This window comes from Enhydra lutris, unplaced genomic scaffold, assembly GCF_002288905.1.
Source record: "Enhydra lutris kenyoni isolate GAN:26980312 unplaced genomic scaffold, ASM228890v2 scaffoldscaffold98, whole genome shotgun sequence".
Taxonomy (NCBI): domain Eukaryota; kingdom Metazoa; phylum Chordata; class Mammalia; order Carnivora; family Mustelidae; genus Enhydra; species Enhydra lutris.
In genome coordinates, this window is record NW_019154182.1 from 1,295,999 (window position 1) to 1,320,913 (window position 24,915).

The window sequence follows — 24,915 nt, forward strand, 5'->3', positions numbered from 1 at the left end:
GTTCTCTTTCTGTCCCTTTGATTCTGTCAAGTAGAAAGTCTGAATTCAATGTCAGTTGTGAGCAACCCTCTCAGGCTTGGAAATCTGCTTTTTAAACAAAGAGATCTTCTTTCCAGCTTGAGTCATCCGAAGCTGGTTACAATTTGATCACTGGGGTTTATAATGTCCTTTTACTTCTATTGCAAATATCCTGTCCTTTGACAAATAATATTTGTTTGCCAATCATGGTAGTGACATAGATATCCCTTTACAATAAACTTATTTAAGACTTTGAAAAGTGGATTGGCTTGAAGAAAAATGCCATTAAATAAAATTACAGGTAATGAAGAGACATGGCAAGAGGTCGTGAAAGTGGTGATTGAATGGTGGGTACTCAGGAGATAATGGTCTATATAATCTACCCTACTCATTTTAAGAGTCAACAGAACTGAGACCCAGAGACCCAAAGTCACCTGAATTTACTTAAGGTGATGTTGGCCCATGGGGCCTAAGATTGTGGCTAATGACTCTTGTCCAATGGCAAAGCTGAGAAGAGAATCTGGGAATGAAGTCTTTTGGTCTTGGGTTTAAGTAAAGGATTGCCCTGCCTAGCACCTGCTGTGCGGGCTGCCTGGACCTTCATGCTGGTGGAGAAGAGAAGTAGCCAGGAAGCGAGGTGTGGCAGTGATAGCTCTGGGTTCAGAGGAGACCCTGTTGTCATGGCTCTGGTGATGGAGATGCTGAGGGGCTGTGGGTGGGGACCCCCGCCCCGCTGTGCCTCAGAGGCCTCGATGATGTGTTTTGGGCACTGGAGCAGATAGACGGCTAAACTCCCTTCCTGTTCCACTAGGATTTTATGATCCTAGCACCTGTCCCCATAGAAGGGGAGCCTAGAAAGCATGACCTGAGTTTTAAACAGCATCCCTGCTTGATGCAGTCCCTGCCGCATCTCGACCACACAGCACCCCCCCTTAGCTGCGTTGTCTCTTTCGAGCTTTCACTGCCCCCCCTTCTTCCTTTGGGCCACTTCCCTGTCTTGCCCGTGGGCGACTTCACAAAGGATAGAGAGTGGGGAGGGAGGAGGAGAAGCCGGTAACACAGGCTCCTGGGTGGGGATGAGGTTAGGACACCACCAATGTGAAGAGGGGTTCCCTCCTTGCAGACTGACAAGCCTCACCCAACCACAGAGAGGGCACGGTGGGCTTTGTCACGTGGCGTCAGGCAGCGTGTTACAGGTGGGCTTGCTTAGAACCATCAGGATGGCAGGGCTGGGGTGGAAAAGGCCAAAAAGAGCTAGAATTTCAAAGGTGTCTGCGGCTCTGCAGCAGGGGACGCACAGACCCTGCCCTCTCAGCCCCGGCCAGTCCCTTCTCTGAGCACACCTCGTGTCAGCCCCGGCCTGAGTCTTCCTGCTGAAACATGCCGTGTTTCTTTTCTTTTCTGCGAGGGCAGCCAACTCATTACCTGCGGTGCTTACCTTGGGGTCTCCCGAGTGGGAAGAAGAGGAGGAAGAGTTGGATCCTAGAACCTTTAAGGAGTTGAGGCCTTTCTCGAATCCTGAGCTGGGGCTGATGGATGCTCTCCAGTGCCTGGAGAGCAGCGACTGGTGAGGGGACCCCTTCTCCTGACCGCAGCTGCCTGCCTCCCCTGTGGCAGGGGAGAGGTGGCGGGGGCACGCCTGGTCTGCACAGGGAGCGGGGCTCCTCCCTCTGCAGCTGCCAGTGACGGGCCTGGAACTCGCTTCTCAGGCAGACGAAGGAGAAGGGCCTGCTGAGTGTCCAGCGCCTGGCGCTCTCTCATTCAGATGTCCTTGCTGGGAGGCTACACGACGTGTCCTTGGCTGTGACCGGAGAGGTGAGGCCACCTAGACAGCCTGTGTCCTGTGTGCTGTCCCCACCCTGCAGGGCAGGCAGTCCCCCTTCCCAGGTGCCACTGCTCAGTGTGGTTCACACGGCAGTCACAGAGGGGCCATGGCTCCCTGGAACGTGGTATCCCCTGCTTATATCTTAGCCCTTAGCCATGGACGTGGGAGGTAGCCGCCCATGTCTCAGATTGGAAAACTGGGGCTTGGGGTTTCCTTGTTTCTAATCTCTGGGCATGGAAACAGCCAGAGTCCTGTAAGCCTGTTTGTCCCAGCCCTGCGCTGTCCTCTGCACTCAGATGCCAGACGAGAGGGGCTGGAATGTTTGGGGCTAGATCTCTAGTTTCAAGGAAGTTGTGACATTTCCCAAGGACTTTCTCCCCTGGGGCTGGGGCGGGGGACCTAGACCAGTCAGAGAGGCATTGAGATGCATTTTACCACACGTGGAGGCCAGGCCCCTTCTTGGGAATAGACTGTTCCAGGGGTGGGGATGAGGTTGAGTGGGGGACGGCTTGTGAAGACTAAATCCGACATTATTTGTAAAAATACTTTGAAGACAAAATGTTGCACAGATTTCAGATGTTCAAATTTTAAATTTCAGGTAGAATTAATAACTATGATGATAACGATAGCATTTTATTTTATTTTTTTTATTTTTATTTTTTTTAAAGATTTTATTTATTTATTTGACAGACAGAGATCACAAGTAGGCAGAGAGGCAGGCAGAGAGAGAGAGAGGAGGAAGCAGGCTCCCCGCTGATCAGAGAGCCCCATGCGGGGCTCGATCCCAGGACCCTGAGATCATGACCTGAGCTGAAGGCAGAGGCTTAACCCACTGAGCCACCCAGGCGCCCCAACGATAGCATTTAAAAAAAAAACGGGACTGTTTTGTCCAGAGCTACTGCATGACTTTCGTTTCTAGCCTGGCGAGGCCTTGGCCTGCAGGGAGGCTGGCAGTGGCAGGAGACCTTGGGGATGTGGTCCTTTCTTGGATGTTCTGGAGCCCTTGGCAAGGTCCAGCAGTCCTGGATGCTCCCTGTCCCATCTCTTTCCTAGGTCACCAACCTCCGCTCCAAAGTGTCCCGCCTGGCCATCAGCACCCTGGGGGCCCTCTTCCGGGCCTTGAAGAAGAACATGGACCAGGAGGCTGAGGAGATCGCTCGCTGCCTGCTTCAGAAGATGGGGAACACCAGCGAGTTCATTCAGAGAGCTGCCAACCGCTCCCTGGGGGCCATGGTGGAGAACGTGACCCCCGCCCGCTCCCTGGCGGCCCTTACCTCTGCAGGCATCTAGTATGTGGTGGCTTGTTGTCAGAGGGGTGGGTTGGGAAGGTAAGGCATGAGGAGAGGTCTGGGGCTGGGAGAGGAGCAGGCAAATGGGGCGGGTCCTCACACATGTGGCTGGTGGGGAGGAAAACCCCTGCTTCCTGGTGCGCTTCTCTCCCACCTTTCCTGAGCCGGTCTGGGGATAAGGAGGCGAGCTCGGGGCAGCCCTAAGCCTCAGCCGCAAGGGGAGAGCTGCTGTGTTCTGTTCAAGGCTGGGGAGTTCAGAGCGTCTGTGGTGACATCCCCCGAGACGGGGCTGAGAGCCCACCTGCGGCCCACGTGCCTCTCCCAGGCGACGGGCGTTCTTTCTGATGAAATCAAGGTTGTGAGCAGAGCAAGGCCCACAATCTCTCTCTAGCTCACACCTCTTGGCCTTTTTCTGGGGAGGAGGAAGGTGCTGGCCTACTGAGGGAACCTTTCTGCAGCCAGATTTGCTTTCACCTTATTAAAAAACCCAAACTAAAGGAAAAAACCATTTCCCAAAGCCTTTATCCCACGGGGCCACACCACCACACCCCAGAGGCAGTCGTGATACAGATGCAGGAGGCTTCTGGGAAAGACCCCAGGGCATGTGGCAGCAGCTGGCCAGACTTCGCTAGCTGCCCTGCAGCCCGTTGGGAAGGGTGAGGGGCTGTGGAGTCATGTGGCCTGGGTTCACATCCTGGATTATTACTGAACTCTGGACTCAGTTTCATCATCTGTAAAATGGGAATGATAAGGGTGCATACCTCCTCCAAGTGTGAGGAGTAAATGAATTGCTTCATGAAAGGGCACTCAGAGCTGTGCCTGCCTTTACTGTAACATTTATGGACCGTTCACTGTGGCTGCCACTAACTGGGGAGAAATTAACTGTACTTTTTTTCTGGATTCCTCCCTTTACTCAGCTTCCTCACCTGCAAAAATGACACTAACAGTGGCATGTGGGGTCGAACAGCTGGCAGAAGGGGGTGTTTGGCTGGGCGCCTGGCTCCGAGGCTATGCTCATTACAAGCTGAGGCAACTGATCATTGTTGCAAGAAGCGGTCAGGTGTCTAATGAACTGTGGCCACACAGGCCATTTGAAAGGGGTGAAAAAGAAACAAGTGACATTCTGATGGGTTTCTCTTGTAAGATTTCAGGTTCTTCCTGTTAGGGTTACCAGATCACCCACGGATCCCCTGTCTCTCCTTCCCATCTCAGTTCACTTCAACAAACGCACAGTTAGCTCCCACTAAGTGTGGGCTTGTGCCTGGCACCCGTGGGGCACAGGATTCCACGGGGTAGGGAAGGAAGCTTGGTGCCAGCTCCCCAGGAGCTCCTTGCCTGCCGGGGAGCCCCAAGGGCGCACCTGTACTTCTCAGGGGACCAGGACAGCACTAGACCCAGGTAACATTCTGCCGAGGGGGCTGGGGAGGGCAGAGAAGGAGATGGGGGTTGGGTAGGATCTTTCTGGGTGGAGAAAAGTTGGGGAAGGCAAACACGGGCTCAGGAAGGCCCAGAGGTGGTGAGCACCTGTGTGTGTGCAGAGCACCACGAGGCTGTAGGCGCTCCTTCTTCCTTCTCCCATCCTTACATTGTCATCCTGGGTTCTGTGATCAGGACATGACTGCTCTTTCTTAGAAGATCCCCTGTGGCCCCATGAGAGATTTTGAAGCCCATCATGGCATGGGGCATGGAGGCACAACTGTAGGTCCATGATTCCTTGTCTGAGCCAATCCCTTGACTGGGATTGTATTTTTTTTTTTTTCCAGCCACCGAAACCCCTTAGTCCGGAAATGCACTGCTGAGCACCTCTCAACCGTCCTGGAGCAGATAGGCGCTGAGAAGCTTCTCTCTGGCACCAGGGACAGCACAGAGATGCTGGTGCACAACCTGGTGAGGCTGGCCCAGGACTCCAACCAGGACACCAGGTGATGCGGGCTCAGGGGTCCGGGGGCTCCTACCTGCCAGCCCAGGTCATGTAAGGTGACCAGCCAGCCCCAAGGGCCCTGGCCCGCCCAGCTTGGTGTGGACATGGGAGGGACAATCAGACGGACCGCAGCTGTGTCCTTCCCTTATGGCCGCCATCCATCTCTCTCCGCCGGCATAGAGGAATGGCCAAAACTGCCCGCCTCTGGTTCTCCCTCTGTTGCCGCTGCTCTCACTTGGTTCCTGACCCACCTCAGCTCCATCCTCTGAAAGGCCATTCATTCTTTCCAAGGGTAGTGAGTTGATCACGCTTCCTTATTATGGACAGCACAGGGAATAAGAAGGATTATGCCTCTGCTACCCTAGGTGGGGTGGACAGATAATAAACAAATAAATTATTAGGATCATTTCAGAGACAGATAAGGGGTCTCCTAGAGAGAAAAGCACCACGGTGGAGAATGGGGTGACATCGACTGTGATTGAGAGTCGGGGGAGATCCTCCGGAGGAGTGACATTGGAGTTGAGAACAGGTGGGCGAGCAGGAGCCAGCTCACTGGGGGTCTGGGGTGTGAGGGTCCCAGCAAAGGAGATGTACAAAGGCCCCCCTGGATGGGAGCATGCTCAGGGCTCTGGGAGGAGGAAGGTGGGGCTGCATGGCGCCCGGCAAGTGCCGCAGAGCAGATAGGCGATGCGTGGGACAGGGCAGGGCTCAGCAGGGCAGGGCCCCTTGGGCTGCGGTCAGGAGGGAAGATTTGGCTGGGGTGTGACCAGAAGCCACCAGAGAGGATCTTCATTCAGTAGGAGTGCAAGGAGATGTTCAACAGCGTGAAGCAGGAGAGTGCTGGAACCTGGTCAGCAGTCTTGGAAGGTTAGGGTTAGGGTCCAGTCAATTACACCCGTCAGTTCCCGGACACTACAGCCACACGGCATCCGGTAGTGCTCCTCGGGGGCATGTCCCCCCGCCTGCCGGGCTTCCACCCGGCCCAGGGGCGCTCTCCCCACAGCAGCTGTGCTTACACATGTGCTCCCTGGCGGAGCCCAGGAAGAATGTCTGGGTGTATTCCTTGGGGCAGGACTGAGGTCAGGGGCCTGTGTCCTACTAAGTGGCCTGAGCATCACGGGGAGCTCTTGAGCTTGCCGCACCCCTCCTGCCGGGCCAGGGCCCGAACCCGAGCGACCTTACAGAGTCGGGAGTTCTGATTTTTATTGATCCAACGGGTAAAAGTGCCAGCTCATGATTTCTGAGTGTTTCTTCCCCCTGGTTACTAGAGTTTGTGTATATTTTTTTCTTTTCTTTTCTTTTTAAAAGATTATTTATTTATTTATTTATTTGGCAGAGAGAGACAGCGAGAGAGGAAATCCAAGCAGCAGGAGTGGGAGTGGGAGAGGGAGAAGTGGCTTCCTGCAGACCAGGGAGCCCAGTGTGGGGCTCGATCCCAGGACCCCAAGATCATGACCTGAGCTGAAGGCAGATGTTTAATGACTGAGCCACCAGGTGCCCCTAGAGTTTGTGTGTCTTTGAATGTTTGCTGCCTTCTTGCTTTAAAAAAAAAAATCTTTCTGGTGGTTCATTAGGGGATTGATAGTCGGGGAGGGGACCAGGAGGGAGAAGGGACACCAGACAGATGGTGACTCCCCCGTCCCTGCCAGGGGTGCTGGAAGCTAGCAGAAGGGAGGGGAGAGCTGGACTGGGGTGTCTTCTGAAGGCAGAGCCAACAGGATGTGGGTGGTGAGGCTTTCAAAGAGAAATCAAAGATGATGCTTGGGCTTTTAAACTGAACAATTGGGTAAATGACAGTGTCATTTACTGAAATGAGGAACATTGGTGGTGAACTAGAAGGTCCTGCTTGATTTCTTTGTAGTTGTTGGGAGGGGGACGGACATTGAGATCTACTGTCTCTCCAGCTGGAGTGTCCCCCTCCAGTCTGACCTGTCACGTTGCTGGTGTTGACGACATTCCACTTTCCTACTTGGCACCTGTGCTTCCAGTATCCGTGGCCCTACAGTCCCTAGTTCCTCTCTTTCTCTGTGGCCGCCTCTCTGCCTGCCTGCCCTCCGGATGTAGATGGCCAGAGGACTGTCTTCATTCTTGTCCTCCTCTTACAACTTTCCCTGAGTACTGTTACCACTTCCGTGGCCCCGGCCACGGCAACTCTGATGCTTCCGTAGGGTCTCCCTCCAGCCCACCCCTTCTCTGAGCATCAGTGCTTCTCCTCTAAGGCCTCTGGAGGACCCGTTCCTGCTGTCAGATGTCCCACTGTCATCTTCGGTGCAGAGTTTCCCTAAATGAACCCACTGCCTTCTCCCCAAGCCTGCTTCTCTGGCTGTGTTCCTTCCACTGTTAAAAGTCACTGTTATTTACTGAGTCATCTAAGATGCAGAGCAGGGACCTTCATACTTCGTTGATTCTAAGACACACAATTCCCCCCACGTTTTAATATCTTACAATCAGAGCATCTCACAGTGGCTGCTGGCCATGAAGCAGTTTTGATTTGGGTTTTACTCTCTGCACATTCTCAAACCCAGTCATTACTGCTCATAGCGTAAACCTTCAAATTGCAGTTTGCATCGTAGAAACTAAACTAGGAGCCTTTCTTTGCTCGTTAGCCTTTTATATTCATTTTAAGAAGTCACTGTGGATGCTCTGTGGGGACTTGTTGAGTTTAATTGCTCCCTGAAATGCCTCAGAAATATTACGCTATTCTTCGGCATTGAAATGAAAAGTTACAGTGTATGAGAAGAGGCACGGAACTAGAGTGATGGGACGTAAATTCGATATTAATGCAAACAGTCACAGAAGGAATGACCAAAATTCTACAATTCCTTACCGGGCAACCACCAAGTAGATTAGCCAGCCTAAGGAAGGAGGGGCACTGCCCACGAGTAACGTTATCTCTGTTTCTGAGATGATACACAGAAGTGTTGCCTTCTCAATGGGGCAGTGTCGTTGAATGCAATGGAAATTGCCAGTGCTTTCTATTTCTGTTTTTCCTCAGGGGAAAATAAATCAACGGTGCATTTTATAATCAATGGAGTCTTGGGTTGAGGGAAATATGACGTAGATAGATGCTTCCTGCTTCACTCCAGTCAGCTACCAAGCCCTGCAGTTTCCACTTTCTTAGTAGGTCCTGAGTCTGACCTCCCGTTCTTCCTCTCACTCTATAGCCTGATTTCAGGACTTCATCGTCTCTTGCCTGGACTATCATGGTGGCCTCTTAGCAGGTCTCCTGGCCCCCCACCTGCTGTCAGAGACATTTTCACTAAAGTGCGAATCTGGTCATTCCGCAGCTTCCCACTATCTGCACGTTAAAGCCCAGCTTCTTCACATTTCCAGAAATTGGGTCATACCTTCTCCCTTTCCTCTCTCGCATCCAGGCCCTGCCTGCTGTTTTCCAAACACACACTTGCCAACGTGTCGGATTGTCTTGCAGACCCTGGAATGACGCCCCACCTCCACCCCCTTACTCCCTGATCCCATCCCACTTGGGAACTCCTACTCCTCTTTCGAGTCCCAATGTAAGGGTCACCTCTTCTATGAAGCCCTCTTTGATTTCCTCCCCCAACCACTGCTGTTTGCTATGTGGAGGTGACCACTCTCTCCCATACTGCCCCCTTGCCCCCTTCCTCAGACTTCTAGATGCCCCATACTAGAAGAAGTTAAGTACATCTTGGTATAGTCATCCAATGGAATAAATCCACTAAAAAGGATGACATGGGAAGATGATGAATGATGAAGTGAAAAAAAGCCAGAGGCAAGTTATATGTACATTCTGGTATCAACAAAAATATTTATGCATCAAAAAGGCTACAAGAAAATGTATAAAAATTAATAGTGGTTTTCTCTTGGTAATGGGGTTATGGATGATGCTTATTCCTGTATGAATCTAGTTTTTAACTGTCTTAATTAGCAATTATTGTCTTAATTAGAAAAAGTATTAAAAAAAACTCTTTTACTACAATTACAAAACCTCTGTAAATCTGTAAAGCAGATTTATGATGCATTTCTATGGCTGTTTCTTCATCCCTCTCTTTCTCCTGTGGCAGGTTTTATGGCCGCAAGATGGTGAATATCTTGATGTCGAATACGAAGTTTGATGCCTTTCTGAAGCAGAGCCTCCCGTCTCACGACCTGCGGAAGGTCATGGTGGCTATTAAGCAGCGGGTGAGTTGGTGGCTTGAGCAGGTAGGGGTGGGTGTGGAGGGTGCGGGGGAGGTCAGAGCTGAGCCAGTCAAGGGAGTGGGCTGTGCATTCCAGAGATTCCATTTCACCCACGACCCCTGCCAGGTGGGATAAGGGTGATTTCCTTCGCCTGTGCTTGGACCTGGCTCTGTCCCTCTCTGCCATTGTGCCTTGAGCCATCCTGGGCGTCCACACTGTCTCCCGTTAAATGGGGATATGGACCCCTGCCGTGACTACCAGTGGTCTGGAATGCTCACTTGTGCCCTCAGAAGCTCTCGCTGTGGTCTAGCCCGGGGTGGCCGGGAGTTCCCCAGAGGGCCACCCCTGTGGCTCATGTTCCGTGTGCATTTCTCCAGGGACTAGAAGATAGTGACGGACTTCCATCTGCCAAGGGCCGCAAGGTGTCGAGGAGTCTGGTGCTGAGTGAGAACGGGCTGCCCAGCGAGGATGGGTATGGCCGCTCTTGTCTCTCTGGGGCTCCACATCCAAGGCTGCTGACAGAGATGGCCCGCTGGCCCTGGGCCAGGGGTGGCTCTGGGAGTCTCTGTGGATCTGGGCTACGGCGGAGACCTAGTTGGGTCTGCAGCACTCATCGGTGAATTTGGTCTCAGGGAGACCAAATCCTGGGTTGGGAAGCACTTGCCAGCAGAGGCTGGTTTCTGCAGTCCTGCGGAGTGGGAGCAATGCCATTAGTCGGTGTGGGCGCGCTGCCGGCCAGGCTCCCTGCCCGAGCTCAGCGCTTCTCCACCCACTTGGAGCTGCACACACATCCTGTGGCCATCAGTGCGGCCTGGGGTGAATTTAGAGGCAGAGTTGGGACAAGGCGGATGCAGGGAACGGACAGAGAGGCTGGAGGGTGGGTGCTGGGAGGAGCAGAAACCAAGCTCCGTGGTCACCGATGTGCCTGAAACTCAAAATTCTTCTCTGGTGTTCGGGGAGGACCCCTCTGAACACCTTAGCAGGCGCCCAGGGAAGCCCCCACCACCTGCTCGAGGTTAGCTTCATGCTCTCGCCCCTACACACGGTCTCCCTTTGCTTATGCTACTCCGCCTGCATCCAGAACATGCCTATTTATTCTGCAGGATTCCCCAAGACTCACATCACTGTCGCCTTCCCCCAGAGGCTGTCTCTGACACTCTGTGCTCTGTTCTTCAGTCTTCCGTCAGCCCCCTGGGCTTACCTGCCTCTGTTGGTCTGAGAGCGCCTTAAGGCAAAGAACGTGTCTCTCACCTCACTGTCCTCAGTGCCCACGACAGCTCTTGGCACTCGGTGGGCACGCCGCGGGGACTGGAGCCATGCTTGACAGCATGGTTGATGCTGGGCTCTGCCAGAGGGGACTTGCCATGTAGACCACGCGCTCGAAGAGCCAGGTTCTGCGCTGGGTGTGGGGGGTAGGCGTCCTTTATGGAACCGCTCTCGTGCTGGCTGGACTGGGCCAGAGGCTGTGGTAGACGTGTGCTCTCAGCCGGAGAGAACAGGGCGTAACCTTTCCCCGGTCCCTGGAGAAGTATGAACAGGCTGAGGTAACTGGGGATCAGGATAAAGGCACGTGGTGAGATCCTCCCTCGCTCTCAGCTTAAATGTGTGGTCACCCTTCGGTGGACTCCCACCTCTCACTCCCACACCAGCCGCCCCCCTCTTCACGTGTTTTCTGAAAGGAGAAAAAAAGGCAGGAAGAGAGAACCCTGTCCCCTGGCAAAAGGACAGGGCTCTGGACAACCTTGTTGTTGTCCCCGGAGGAAAGGGGATTTCCAGAGTTCCAGGGCCGGAGTCCTCAGCGGCAGGTGGAGGAGCTGGGGGTGGGCCAAGCTGCAGCTGACGCTCTTGTCTGGTCTCACCTTCTGTGGGAGGGGCACGGGACAAGAGGCACAGACATCCTCTGGGTCTGCCCGGGTCAGAAGTCCCTTCCCCACAGGCTCAGCTCCAACGGCCCGCGGCGGCTGGCGGGGCTACGCTCCTCCGTGCGCGGTGGCCTCCAGGTGGCGGAGAAGCTTCGGGAGCTGACGCGGCTGCTGGAGGCCAAAGAGTACCAGTCTCGGATGGAAGGCGTGGGACGGCTTCTCCAGCACTGCAAGACCACGCCGGAGCTCATCACCGCCAACCTGGTCCAGGTGAGCGCTGCCCCGTCTCTCTCCTGGGGGTGCAGCTTCACTATCTGGAAAACTCAGGACAGAGTGGGACATGGTGCCAGATGCCTCCAGGTGCTCCTGCTATCTAGTCGCCTTGGTAACGCTTTGAGATTGTCTGGAAGCAGCCGAGGGGGCAAAGGCCCTGCCTCCTGCCAGGCACCTGGGATCACCCAGAGACGTCTTGGGCATTTCTCATCCCTTCAGCACAGTTGTGGCAAGGAGGGTAGAGGTAGAGGATGCCACGGTTGACGGCTGCTCCTGATCCAGCCAGGCGCATGACGTGCTGGGTGGTGGAGTATGTGGTTGCCAGGCGATGGGGCCAGGATGGTTGGGCAGGTGGGCTGGGAGCCTGGCCAGATGCTTGCTTCTTCCAGGATCGAGGCTGCGGATTGTTAAGCCATGTGGCACAGTAGTTCGGACATGGGCCTGAGGTCAGCAGACCGGGGCGTCCTCCCAAGTTCCCTACTAAGCTGTGTAATCCAGGGCAAATCACTTAGCCTCTTTCTGCCTCAGTTTTTGCTTTGTTTTAAATGGTAAACTGGGGATGGGAACACATGCCTCATGGGTTAAGATCATTCCACGAGAGTGCAGGGAACCCCTAACAAGATGTTCTAGAGGCTTCTATGCAATAAATGCTCAGTATGTGGTGGTTCTTCCCCTCTTGCCCTCCTCCCCTTTTGAGCTCCTCATCGCTGAGAATGTTCTGGCACAGGCTGGATGACCCTGTCGGGGAGGCAGGAGGAATCCCTGCCGAGGGTGGCTGGTGGGGTCATGGGCTTCCTGCCCAGCCTGGATTCCCACGGGCTCTTGGTTTCTGTTCCCTCAATAGGTCTTTGATGCTTTCACCCCAAGGCTTCAGGATTCCAACAAGAAAGTGAACCAGTGGGCCCTGGAGTCCCTTGCCAAGATGATCCCCCTCCTCAAAAAAAGCTTACACCCCATGCTGCTCTCCATCATCGTTGCTGTTGCAGACAACCTCAACTCCAAGAACTCGGGGATTTATGCCGCCGCGGTGACCGCGCTAGACGCCATGATTGAGAATCTGGGTGAGCCTCCCTCCTCAGCCCTGCTTGGCTCCAGTAGGAGCAGCCTCGCTCCCTGAGCTCACCCTTCCCGCTGGGAATCAGCAGAGTGCAGATAGGCATTCGAGGGCTCTCAGGCCAAATGTTTCCCTGAAGTCTACGTAGGACAGGGGTGGGCAGCCCAGGACCTGGCTGGCAGGCTTTCCCATGTCACATCCACCCAAGTGTCCTAGATGGCAGTGTGGAGGAGATGTGTAGATGATCTCATCTTCCCTCTTCATAGTACATGTGACAGAAATGACTTCCCCAGGGTCACACAGTCTCTCAGTGATGGAGCCAACCGAACACTGAAGGAAAAATAAGTGCAGATTGTGGGGAAGAAGCTGGAGTGTCGCCAGCGGTGTTTTTAGACGTAGGGATGATAGCTGTCGGGGTGGCTTCTGTGAGGACGAGGCAGGATGGTGGTGAGACAGCAGAGCAAGCCTGCTGGAGAGGACAGAGTGGACGGGTGGGTGGGCCACCTTGAATGTCTGGTATAGGGATCGGGCTGGGATCCCATTGGCTTTTGAGCGTGGAACAGATGAGAGTTGTCTTTGAGGAAGACTATTTGGGGCCAGGGCTCAGGGTGGGAGGAATCTGGGTGAGGAATAGGGGGTGAGGGTTGGGGGTGGAATGAAAAGGGAAAAAGGAGTGAGCTGGGGGGGAGACGTGAGGAACGGCGAGAGCTTCTCAGATCCTGTGTGCTTTGCACTAACACATCTTGGTTCTCCAACATTATTAGGTGGGATTTGGGAGCATCTACTTTTGCTCTTCTTTTCTTTCTTAGCTGCTCAGAAGGTGATACTTGGTATGTCTAGGACACAGGCCAAATTGCAGGTGCGTGTGGGACATAGCACACGAGCAGTCGTGTCCAGACCAGAGTGACCCTGAGTTTTCACAAACCCCCCTTGCCACGATGTAAGGTTCTCACGATCTGAGAACCGCCCACGTTGGCCTTGTTGCCGTATGTCCCGATGAGCACAGAGCCACGTCTTGCCTTTAGGACCCACAGAGCATCCCCGTGGTGAGGCTGTGAACCTTGCCAGGCACCCCTCCCCTCCCAGTGCCCACGCCCTGCGGGAACCCAGCTCCCTGGGGCTGGATGGCAGCTGTGTCCTTGGCTGAAGCTTCCAGAAGCAGCTTTAGTTACAAATCAAAGGCCTGGTCAGGCCCTTCTCTGCCTTTTGAGTTCATAAATACTGTCAATTTCCTCTCTTCATCTCAAAGGGAATTTATGATTTGCTGAGTTTGTTGCTGTAGAACAAACAATATAAATCCAGCTTTAAATTACAGCTTGTTCTCAGTGCTGCTCTGGGTAAGTGAGATTGCTGTTGCCAATAACCAAGGCTCTTGGTAAATCATTGCAGGCCCTGGATTTATTGGGAAAACCTGCACCAAGCAAAACAGGCTTTAGCTGTTTGAAGAGGCTAAGCACCCTTGTTGGGGCGAGGCACTTTTAACCCTTCCTTCTCCGGTGTTAGGGTTTCCACTTTCTGCCACTGGGCCACCCTCCTAGAGCACGCTGGAGCTCTGGAGTTTTGGGCTGCAGAATCTGGTGTCTCACGTTGTCACAGGACTCGGGCCTTCCCTACCTGGGCCCTGCTGTACCTACCTGGGCTGGCCGCCCTGGAAAGGGGGTCTGGGGCTAGTCTGCTTTGGGGATCTGTCCACACCTTGAGTTAGGCTGTGGCTTCCAGGAAGATGCCTTGATTTGTCCTTTCCTCCTGGGACAGGATCTCCTTGGAAATGGCTGACAATGCCCCCTCTGGCCCCTCAGCAAGAGGATCTGATGTGGGGAGAATGGAGGCAGGCAGGAGGGGCACTGTTTTCCTCTCTACTCCTTAGGTCAGTATTAGGCTGCAGTGGAATGTTGTTGGCCTCAAAGAGTTGGAGGGAGCCCAGTAAATCCCTGGCAAAAAGCACCTGTGGGGCCCAGAGGGTAAAGCACAGGGTCTTGGCTCTTGGTTGTTTTGAGCAGGTGTAGCAGTGGGCTCTTGGGGCCACGTGGCTGTGCTCTGAGCCATACCCACTCCACCCAATGAGCCACCTGGATTTTGGAAGTTTTTTTTTTTTTTTCTTAAGGTCTTATTTATTTATTTGCAATCGAGAGCATGAGTGTATGAGGGGGTAGATGGCAGAGGGAGAGGGAGAAGCAGACTCCACACTGAGCAGGAACCCCAGGGACCAGGGAGCTCCTAGGACCCTGGGATCATGACCTGAGCCAAAGGCAGACACTTAGCTGACTGAGCCACCCGGGTGCCCCTGGCAGTGTTTTTAAACTATGAAGTGACTTGCTGGTTTATGTATCCATGAAGAGCAGAAGTGGAGGGGTTTAGATTGCCAGGAAGTACCATCACTGCCAGGGAGTACCTAGGGTAGAATCAAGCTCTCTCTGGGAATGGTTCTCATCTGCCTGGAATGGTCTGAGTCTGACCTGCAGAAGGAGAAATGGATTAAGTCACTAAACTTCCCACTGTCCCAGGGGATTGGGTGGTAGAAGCAGAGATTGGGGTAGCAGTGGCAGAAGAGAAGGGGTGTAAATCTTTCTTCCCATTTCACCCAAAAGGAGCCTAGTGGCTCCAGTCTACCCTCAGCCTCCTGAGGCCCCTCCTGGAAGTGGCTTGGAGCCCTTTGAGCAGAGGGAGTTTCTCTCAAGCCTAGTGTCATCCGCCTCAAGGGATTCCAGCTCCAGACTGGAGAGGAACCATGGAAAGCTGTGAAATCTTCAATGTGGAGAGTCACAAAGGAATGGCTCAGCACACTATGGTTTGTTCCCCACTCAACGGGGGCCATGGGAATCAGGAACACAGCCAGGGTAGTCTAACTTCTGGCACAAAGTCCAGATGTCACAGCCAAATCATGAGGTTGGCTTTCTAGGCAAGCTCTTACAGTCCCTCTTGATTTTGGATAAGATGACTCATCAGCCACCCCACCTCTTCCAGTTCCTCGGTCTTCCCGAGGTTTATGTGGCAGGTGGTGTTGTGGTCCACAGAGCAGGTGGGGATTTCTGCCCACGTCCCATTTTTGGGACATAGTAAGGAAGGAGATATGTGGGTACCTTGCTCCCTGACCTCTGCCCTTCATTACTGCCTGCCTGGGAGCCTCTCCAGAAAGGGGCCGGGAGGGGCATCCTTTCTACTCAGCACCAAGATCTTCTGATTTCAGGGGAGTTATTCTGGGGATCAAGGCAGTTCCTGAGCAGACTGGCTGGTTCTATCTTTGGGCCCTGTTACCAGGTTAGCTACAGAAGAAACGTCACTAATTAAAACATCAGGCTGCTGACAGCCCACCCGCTCCTGGTCAGACTGAGCATCAGAAGGAGTTCTCTGGATTTAGTGCAGCCCCCCACCAGTGCTGGAGAGAGCAGATAAGCTCAGAAATGGGCAGCTTCAGATCTACTTTTGCTAATTTGCTCTGCTGTCTCTAAATTCATTATCTTATACAAATCATATGACCAGCATGGTATTGTTCAGGGAATTTCGAAATTCATCCATGATGCCCCTCTAGTGTACCAGCTGCTTAAAAATCTCTCTTTTCTTTCTTGTCTACATGTGTACACATTTCCCTGGCTAAAGATTGGAATGTAAATACAATTTAGACTTTGCTTCTTTCATTTAACTAACCAGTTTTTCATGCTACCATGCAGACTTCCTACTTAGCTTAGAAATATAAAGTTTGCTTTCCACCACGTAGAAGTCATACTTGTTCATGATTGAGGAAATGGAACATACAAAGCACTGGGAAGGAAAAATTTGAAAGGCCCTCATTTTCAGTCTCAACTTCTGGGAGAGACCATTATTAACGTTTGGTACTTTTCAGATATTTTTTTCTGTGCCTATTTGTGTCAAGTCGTGATAGTATCACACGTTTAAATTTGCATCCTGCTTTAAAAAAAGCAGAGCGCAAGCATTTACATATGATTACACAGTTGAGTCACTTTGAACAGCTCTGGCCCATGCCTAGGCCTTAGTTTGCATTTTTCTGTTTAAATAGATCGTTTCCACTTCTCCTGCAGTGAGTGGACCTACTTTCGGCGGCCATGTGACAGATTCAGAGTCCTGTGCTTATTACCAGGGGTCCACTTGGACCCCAGTTTCTTTGCTGTACCTATCCACGCTACCGTAATTTTTACGCTTTTAAAAGTTCTTCTCTGGCTTCCCACGAGCCTGAGGATGATGTGGCCTGGTGGCTGTAGGGCTTGGCTGCATGGGGCAGGTGGGAGGCCCTGTAGACCTCTCCCCCCTTGCAGAGAGGGAAGGCAAGGCTTAGGGAAGACAGGGTGTGTGGCCTGCCAGGCATGGCTGTTTTCCCAAGGTCTCATGGCTTTGCTTGCCCTTGTGTGTGGGCAGCACCAAGGCCAGCTCTGGTTCCCTTGGGGCAAAGAAGAGGAGCCCATGAAAAAGCTGGGCAAACATAGCATGGATTTTTAAGGTTTCTGAAGTTAGATTCCAGCCCCCTTTTTGAAAAAATTTTATTTTATTTTTTCGGTGCTCCAAGATTCATTGTTTATGTACCACACCCAGTGCTCCATGCAGTATGTGCCTCTTAATGGTCTTTCCACCATTCAGGTTGCTGGGCTTTTGGAGCATTTTGGGGAAATAATAGTAAACAGCGGCAACAGTAACTCATACTTACATAGTAATTATACTCAGGGCACTATCCGAAGCATCATAACATGAGAGCAACTCTAGGAGGAAGATATGCGCATTAGCATCTTTTTTAGATGGGTAAACGGAGGTAGAGGTTTTGTCCAATGTCAACACAGAGAAATATGGAAGAGCTAAGGATTCAGTCCAGGTGACCCGGACCCAGAGCCCACATCCCTCACCGTATGCTTTCCCGCCACCCATTAAACCTGGGTGTGACCTGGAAGCAATTCATCACTGCAGAAGCAGGCAGAGGGAGAGAGGCCAGTAACTTGGGGTGTGAAGCTCTGGGGTTTATAAATGATCTCGGGCATGCTTAATGTCTCTGCTTTAACACTCCCTAGAGTCCTGGAGCATTTATTGAGCACTTGTTGTATACCAGGCACATGGGAGCACGGTCTGGCACAGATGTCTGCTGGATGTGCATTTTCAAGTAGTCCCCAAGTTCTCCACTTCTCTCTGGCTCTGCGAGGCCACAGCAGCCACCAGGAGGCGGGAGATCCAGCTGTGTCCAGAAAATGTTCTGGACTGAGTGTTGTTGGGGAAAGCAAGGAGGCAGAAGTCCTTGTCCTTAGGGGCCAGCTTGTGGCTAATGATGGGCGTGGGACAAATAGAAGCACCTGGAAAAAATAATGCAGGTGATGTTGACGTAAGAACCCATTCTTACATAATTACAGATTTACCAAGGCACCCTGAGACTGCTTCCTGCTGAGTGCAGGAAGGAAGGAAGGAAGGAATATTCTAGAGTCCGGCCCCCCCTTTTCTTTCCCAGAACAAATTATTTTAAAGTCTGTTGCCTAACTTATGGATGATGCTTTTTTTCTTTTCTTTTCTTTTTTTTTTTTTTTTTTTGTGAGAGAGAGAGAGAGAGAGAGGATAAGCAGGCAGAGGGGCAGAGGGAGAGGAAGAAACAGACTCACTGGTGAGCAGGGAGCCCAACGCAGGGCTCGATTCCAGGACCCTGAGATCGTGACCTGAGCTGAAGGCAGACGCTTAACCGACTGAGCCACTCCGTGGCTCCCTGTGGATGGCACTTCTGCAAGCAGCAGGGATGTATGTGGTGTACATGGGGACATTTTTCTCCTCTGTGCTCCTTACAGCTCTCAGGAGGAGAACAAGGGAAGCAGGGATGAGCTCTTAGCTAGAATTGTTGCCTGGCAGGAAAAGGGAAGCTTAATTGCATGTCCAGGGGGATGCTGAGATATTTGAGGGATCCAGAAAAGGGGGAATTTGCCTGGAAAGGCTTCCTCAGGCGGGTCTCTAATCTCTGTATCCTGCTGAGAGACACCTGGCCTTGAGTGGGTCAGCCCCTGGGGCCCTAGAACACACTTTCCGGGGGGCACCTGTGGTAACGCCCACACAGACCTCCATGACAGGTGTGGGCAGGCCCCACGGCCACATCCCTGAAAAGTGGTTTTATTACTTGAACTCGCTCCCACGGAGTTGTGCGGGGACGGCTGTGGCAGCGTCAGGAGCGGGTGTGTATCCTCTAGGTGATCCTGCCTTCCCCAGGTAAAGGGCTGCTTTCCCCACCTTGTGTGTCTCTGTGAGGAATGCGGGGCTTCAAGTGCAATCGTTTGAGAAACCAGGAGACATCAGCCAGAACGGGGAAGAAGGAGTCGTTCCTAAGTTCAGCACCTATGGGAGCCTGCTGGGGTTGGCTTTAGAAATACAATCCAAGAATGCCAGGGGGCTTCATCATCCCCCACCCTAGTTGCCTGTGGTTTCACCATCGGTGGTTCATTCTAGTAAGCACTTCTTCACCATCGGAATGGGGACATCCCCAGGCCTTAGGCTGAGCAGCAGGGAGAGCTGGCTTCTGGGACTGGGTGTGTCTGAATGCCTGGTGGGGGTCGGGGTGTGGTGACAATTTTAAAAAAAGGGGGTAAAAATTCATCTTTCCCCCAACCCTCCTGAAGCGTGGGGTTGAGGCATGTGGAGGGTAAACTTTCCTGTCCTTAAACGGATGCGGTCTGGACCCAAGTCTCATGCAGGGAGGTTACATATAAACTATTGAGAGCTAACACATGCCCCCTGAGAACATCCTCCTCCCACCCAAACAGAGCCCACCAGAAGCTTCTGCTGCTGGAAGGGTGACCAGCCATCCTGGTTTGCCCAAGACTGTGGGCAAGCCCTGTCTTGCCCCCAAACTCAGCAATTTTGAGGAAGGACAGACAGTAGAAACCATACCTGTGGGAGTAAGTGAAACCTGTTTGGGAGCCAGTGCAACTGTCCTGGGCCACTCACGTGTCCCCAGACACCCCACTGTGACCCAGAGGATTTAATGCAGCTCCATGACGGGCCTTCTTCCCTGTGTGGGTAGGGACTGTCGCTTGGGCCACAGCATCATAGCCGCTGACACCCTCCTTCTCTTCCAGACAACCTCTGCCTCCTACAAGCGTTTGCTGGGCGGGTGCGCTTCCTGAGTGGCCGCGCGGTTCTTGATGTCACAGAGCGTCTGTCCGGTAAGCGTCCCCGAAGCCCCTCGCCCCAGCCTTCTAGTCAGCCTCCCGGCATGGAGCTGAACCGCCCAGTCTCTTAGATGCCCCAAATAATCCAATAATCCTCACAGGACTTTTAAAAATTTTCTCTAATCTGTTTTTTAAAAAATAATTCCCCCATTACCAGAAGATAATCTTTGGTTTGGACCAAAATGGGGCCAGTCGGTACATACACAAAACAGTTTTTAAGAAACGAGGATGCACTTCTTTGCGAACAGGACTTCAGCTAGCCCATAGGGTACATTTGTGTGAATCAGAAAAAACCTCAGCTCTTCTGGGTGGACCCTGGCTTACCGGTGCGGGGCTTGGTCAGCGGCAGCCCCACGGTGAGCACGAGCGCTGCCCTTTCTTGGGTGTGCACAGCCCGCAAAGCAGGGCACAGCCTGGATGCCGGCCCCACCCGGCCCCTTCGCCAGGCTCCCGGATCCGTGCGGTACAGGGCTGGCCTCTGGCCCGTGTCTGCTCTGCTTTGTTCAGACTTTGGCTGAAGAAAGCTTGAGCTGATGTCTGCTCTGAGTTTGCAGTCTGGAGTGCTTTTATTCCAGGCCCGAAACCTCCTGTGGCCCTTGAGGGGGGTGGGATGGGATGGACACAGGCTTCATGGCGGACAGACCCATTTGCCACACGTGAACTCTGGTCTTGGGCAGGTTACTTAACCCGGCTTTCTCATCTTTCCTGCCTCCCGTTCTTAGGAAGGTCCCATCCAGGAAGGAGGCAGAAGGACTCTGTTCTCTAGACTCTGAGTGCCCCTCCCCCTAACAGGCAGACAGGTGGTGTCACCCCCACGCATAAATCCTTGCATGGGTTGTCTTCAGGCTCGTGTCCAGGCTCCTTGGAGTGGCCCACGAGGCGTGTGGCTGCCTCTCCAGGCTCTGCTCCTTCCCCTCTGCCTCAATTGTAGGCACTGGGTCATTTCATCCTCACAACAACATCCTAAGGAGGGTGTGGGTTCTCTGATTATCCCCTTAAAAAAAGATTTTATTTATTGAGAGAGAGAGAAAGAGCGAGAAGAGCATGAGCAAAGGGGAGGGACAGAGGCCACGTAACTGAGACCCCGGGGCACCAGACAAGGAACTCTTTACTGTTGCTCAAAATCCGCACTCTCTGGGTGAAACCCTTACCTGTCCTCGTACAGGTTGTGTGTGGGCCTTAGAGGTGGATGGGTACCTCACTTTAGATTATCCATGGAAATGTAAGAATTTTCCACCTGTTTCCAAGAGACCTCAAAGGCAAGAGTTTCTCCGTAGCTCTCCCAGTGAGTGGGTGTCAGCCAGGAGTCGAGAAGAGCCTTTCAATTGACACAAGGTATGCACTAATAATAGCGCAGCTTAACGGGAGTAAATCTTTTGCTAATTACCTCAGCTGCCTTGTAAGCTCCAATTTAATGGGATTTTCCTCCTCATGAGGACTCCCAGAAGGGCCATCATCTGCCTCTGCTAATCAGAGAAGCCCACTGCTGTCAGCCAGGTGACCTCGGCTGCTGGGCCCGGGGATCCTCAGGCCTCACTGCGTGCAGTCGCCTGGCTGCCGGGAGGGGGGCGTTCAGGTGGGAGGGCAGCGTGCTGGGCACGGGGGCGGTGAGGTGGGGTGGGTTAGGGGCAGGTGAACCCCTCACCCTTTGGTGGGCACGGGGGAGCCCTGCCTGGGCCTGGTTCTTGGGATAGTTCTCCCCTTGGTTCGCCGCTGAGATCCCATGGAAGTTTAGGAAGGCTTTGAGTTATAGCTGTTCACTGTAGGCGGCTGGTCAGGATCGCTGGTTTTCTTTTGTTCCATCTAGCCAGCACCGCCTCCCCCCACCCTCACATCCCTGGCTCCTCCTCACCTCCTACCCCAGCCCTTGGGGCACCCTGCTGGCTTTCCCGCTACCTAGCCCTCCTCCAGCTTCAGCGTTTCCCGCAGCTCCCAGCTCTGCCCTGCATTATGAACCTGCTCATCAGCCATCATGGCTGGGCTGACTCCCCGGGTGCCAACCTGTCTTCCCCGGGAACAAGGGCCACCTTTACTTCTGAGGGTTTGGTGACATTGGGGAGCCCCCGAGAAGCCCCACGGTGTGGGTGCAGGAACCCTGAGGGTGTGGCTTGAAAGCCAGTGTGCGCACTCCACGGGCAAGGACACTGCTCCAGTGCAGGCTTCGCTGAAGGCTGCTGATCTTCTCCGGCCCCCTGTTGTCCCAGCCTGGGCCTGGAGTCCGAGGGGCCCTGGGGAAGCATCCTGGGGGTGTTGGAGGATGTTATGCTGGTGAAGGAAGGACACATTGGAGGTTTTGCTAAAAGTAAAACTCCACACCAGCGTCTGACATGTGGAACCCCTGGAGGCTTGGGGGCAGCAAGGGGGGCAGAGAGTGAGCCTTGGAGTCGAGGCAGGCTTGGCCTCAGCCCTTGTTAGCTGTGTGGTCTGGGGCAAGCTCCTTGACCCCTGAGCACTGGCTGCCCCCTCTGCAAGATGGACCAGTATCCTGCCTCTCAGTGCGCTGTGAGGACAGTGGAGTCACGCTGCAAAGCTCTGGCCCCAGCCTTGGGACTCCGGCGGTGTTAGCTTCCTTGGTGCGTCTCTCCACCCAGGGAACCTTCCAGTTTCTTTGCCTCATCAACAAGTAAAGGTCGTTTGCTCTCACCAGCACTTCCTCGGCAGGAGGACAGGCGGATGGCGCTCAGCGTACAGAGCAAGCATTGTTGGCATGGCTGAAGGCTGGAGTGGCCCTGGGAAACGACTTGGGGTCACTCTTTGACTTTGACCCCGGCATTTACTCTGCGATGGAAGGCTTGCTTGCTGGGGTAGCCTGCGTGTGGGTTTTCTGGGGATTAAAGAAGGTAGAGGGCCTGGGAGAACCAGAGGTGGGGGGGTTCATCACTGAATCGAGGGTCTGTGCAGAGCTTGGTGGTTGACAAAGCACATTCATGCTTCCCGCATTGCTGCTGTCTCGTGGAGCTTGGCATCCAGACCCTGGGGAGGCCACACTGGTCTTGTCTCCTGCTGGCTGCTTTATTTTTCAGAATGCTTCATTTGAGAGAGTGTTGACTTTTCTCCCTGGTTTGGGTTTTCTCTGTTCGTACGAACTCATGTAGGTGGGAACGTGGGTTAAGGGAATGCTAGATTGCAGTCCAGTCCAAGTGTGTCCACCTCCGTCCTCTCCCCTGGGCTGCAGGGACCAATGACGGCCATCATGGGCCCTGAGCACTTTGGCCTTTGCATACTTGTTCCTCCGTTAAAAAACAAAAACAAGTTAAAAATTGTATTTTATAACTGGTTGGTATAAACATGAATATAAACAAGGTTGGATATCTTCCTATTTTTTTCTTTTGATTTTAAAAGAAATACAACCATTTTCATGGGCCCCAAGATGTAGTCCCGAGCCCTAGCTGGTGCGTCTAATGGACCAGTTGGCTCTTCTGGGCTGCCTGACCTTTTTGGGGATAGAGTTGGTGTCCCAAGAGAGGGCAGCAGGAGAGGGAGAGAGTGCCTGCCTCAAGTAAGTCTCCCCATTTTCTGTCCAACAGCACTAGTGGCCTCCGTGTACCCCCAGAAGCCCCAGGCTGTGGAGCGCCATGTCCTTCCAGTCCTCTGGTGTTTCCTGAGCAACATGACCAGGAACAGTGTCCTGCCCGGGCACGGTGGGAACGTCCGCACGGTGGCGCACCGGCTGTCCCGGAGCCTCCAGGAGCAGATGGGCTCCCGGCTGCAGGACGTGGCCGCTGGCCAGCCACAGCCGGTCCTTGAAATGCTCCAGGGACTCTTAGACGCAGCATCCCTGTGAGGCAGCCCCAACCAACGTCACCGACAGAGGGATGGCATCGGAGAGCACGACAACGGGCAGCTCACGCCCCTTTCAGTTGGGTTAAAGACAGATCTGAAAGGGGCAGTTGTTATTTTTTTACCTTATTTTTGTGATAGAATCATCTCCCGGTCTACTTTCTCTTAGAGTTCCAGATGTACATAGTATATTTTGAAGTAGAAATAAAGGAAGTACTTATTTTTCTAAGGTTTTATTATCTTGCACTTTTTTAACCTTAGAGAATATTTTAATAACTAGGTTTGTCACAAAGGAAATGAGACAACAGCAGAACCAGCGGCGGGTGGCATGGGAGGATGAGTTCGGGATGAAGAGTGTAGCACAGACCTGATGTTGCAGACCGTGTGTGGGGACGGCCCCCATCCACAGAGGCTGGGCCAGCCCTCTACCACCCGGAGACGGTGAGTTGGCTGTTCAAATCCAGTCCAGCTGTTAATGAGGCTGATTCAAGGTGAGCAGAACAACCCTCTCCAGGGTCATCCTTCTTCTGCCTTAACAAAATCTTCCCAGGGAGAGTTTGACAATTGCATTACTGAAAGCCTTCTCTGGAAGCCGGCATTCTGGTTACTTCTGCAGAGGACTAGATGAAGCTTCACACTTGAAATCCCAGAAGTGAAAGCACTTGCTGGAACGGGAAGCTACAGGACCTGCAGAGGTCACGTGGGAGCTCTGGGATTGCACAGGTGCCCCCTCCCCTTGGGCTGGATCACGAAGCTTGAGGGGTGTGCTGGACTCAGGATGTGCCAGAACATGAGCAAACTGAGGGAAGGTGTTGCCCATGGATGCGGCAGCCGGAGAAATGGAGTCCTACAGGAAGACAGGGACAGCTTGGGCTGTCGCTCTAGACACAGTAGAGTTGGTTTTGCCTTGCCTGGGGCCAGTGGTTGGTTGACCATGGTGTGACCAGGCAGAATTAGAGTTCTACTCATGACCTCAAACACAAGGGTAAGGTGAAGGTCGAAGGGGCAGAGGCCGGGTGCTAGCCAAGGAACCCAGCCAGATCCGTAACAACACTCTGGGGCAGATCCGCATAGCTGAGGCCATGAGACCCCAGCTCCCTGCCAGCAAGTTTTCTGGCAAACCCCACCAGTGGACCCCCTCCACTGTCACCCCGCAGTATATCACTTCCACATCACTGGTGTGACCCTCTCCCGAGGAGGATGACCCAGAGACGCCGAGGAGCTCCAAATCAACTCCCATATTTCCAAGTTCATGGGTACCCCTGGCTGAGAAAGCCACGTTTTCTTTCTTTCTTTCTTTCTTTTTTAAGATTTTATTTATTTATTTGACAGAGAGAGAGATCACAAGTAGGCAGAGAGGCAGGCAGAGAGAGAGGGGGAAGCAGACTTCCCGCTGAGCAAAGCCTGATGTGGGGCTTGATCCCAGGACCCTGATACCATGACCTGAGCCGAAGGCAGAGGCTTAATCCACTGAGCCACCCAGGTACCCCGAGAAAGCCACTTTTTCACCTTGCCTGTGTTGCCAGGTGCAGCTGGGCCGGGTCCCCCACCCTCCCAATGCCCTGGGGTGAGCTGGGGTATAGCACCATCATCCCG

The 24,915-nt window shown here is 53.3% G+C and overlaps 1 protein-coding gene across 3 annotated transcripts in view; it reads left to right on the forward strand.

Moving 5' to 3' along the window:
• LOC111139302 (TOG array regulator of axonemal microtubules 2) overlaps nucleotides 1-23,323 on the forward strand; it is a 40,876-nt gene extending 17,553 nt beyond the window's left edge. For 2 of the 3 annotated variants that reach the window (XM_022491547.1, XM_022491548.1), the window contains 10 exons: nucleotides 1,432-1,585; nucleotides 1,728-1,833; nucleotides 2,897-3,132; nucleotides 4,896-5,054; nucleotides 9,097-9,214; nucleotides 9,589-9,683; nucleotides 11,148-11,343; nucleotides 12,191-12,407; nucleotides 19,447-19,533; nucleotides 23,067-23,323. In XM_022491547.1, coding sequence (XP_022347255.1) covers nucleotides 1,432-1,585; nucleotides 1,728-1,833; nucleotides 2,897-3,132; nucleotides 4,896-5,054; nucleotides 9,097-9,214; nucleotides 9,589-9,683; nucleotides 11,148-11,343; nucleotides 12,191-12,407; nucleotides 19,447-19,533; nucleotides 23,067-23,323 — 1,625 coding nt within the window. The remainder of the gene's footprint in view (nucleotides 1-1,431; nucleotides 1,586-1,727; nucleotides 1,834-2,896; nucleotides 3,133-4,895; nucleotides 5,055-9,096; nucleotides 9,215-9,588; nucleotides 9,684-11,147; nucleotides 11,344-12,190; nucleotides 12,408-19,446; nucleotides 19,534-23,066) is intronic. The other variant, XM_022491549.1, reaches the window with a different exon arrangement.
• Nucleotides 23,324-24,915: the final 1,592 nt, after the last annotated feature.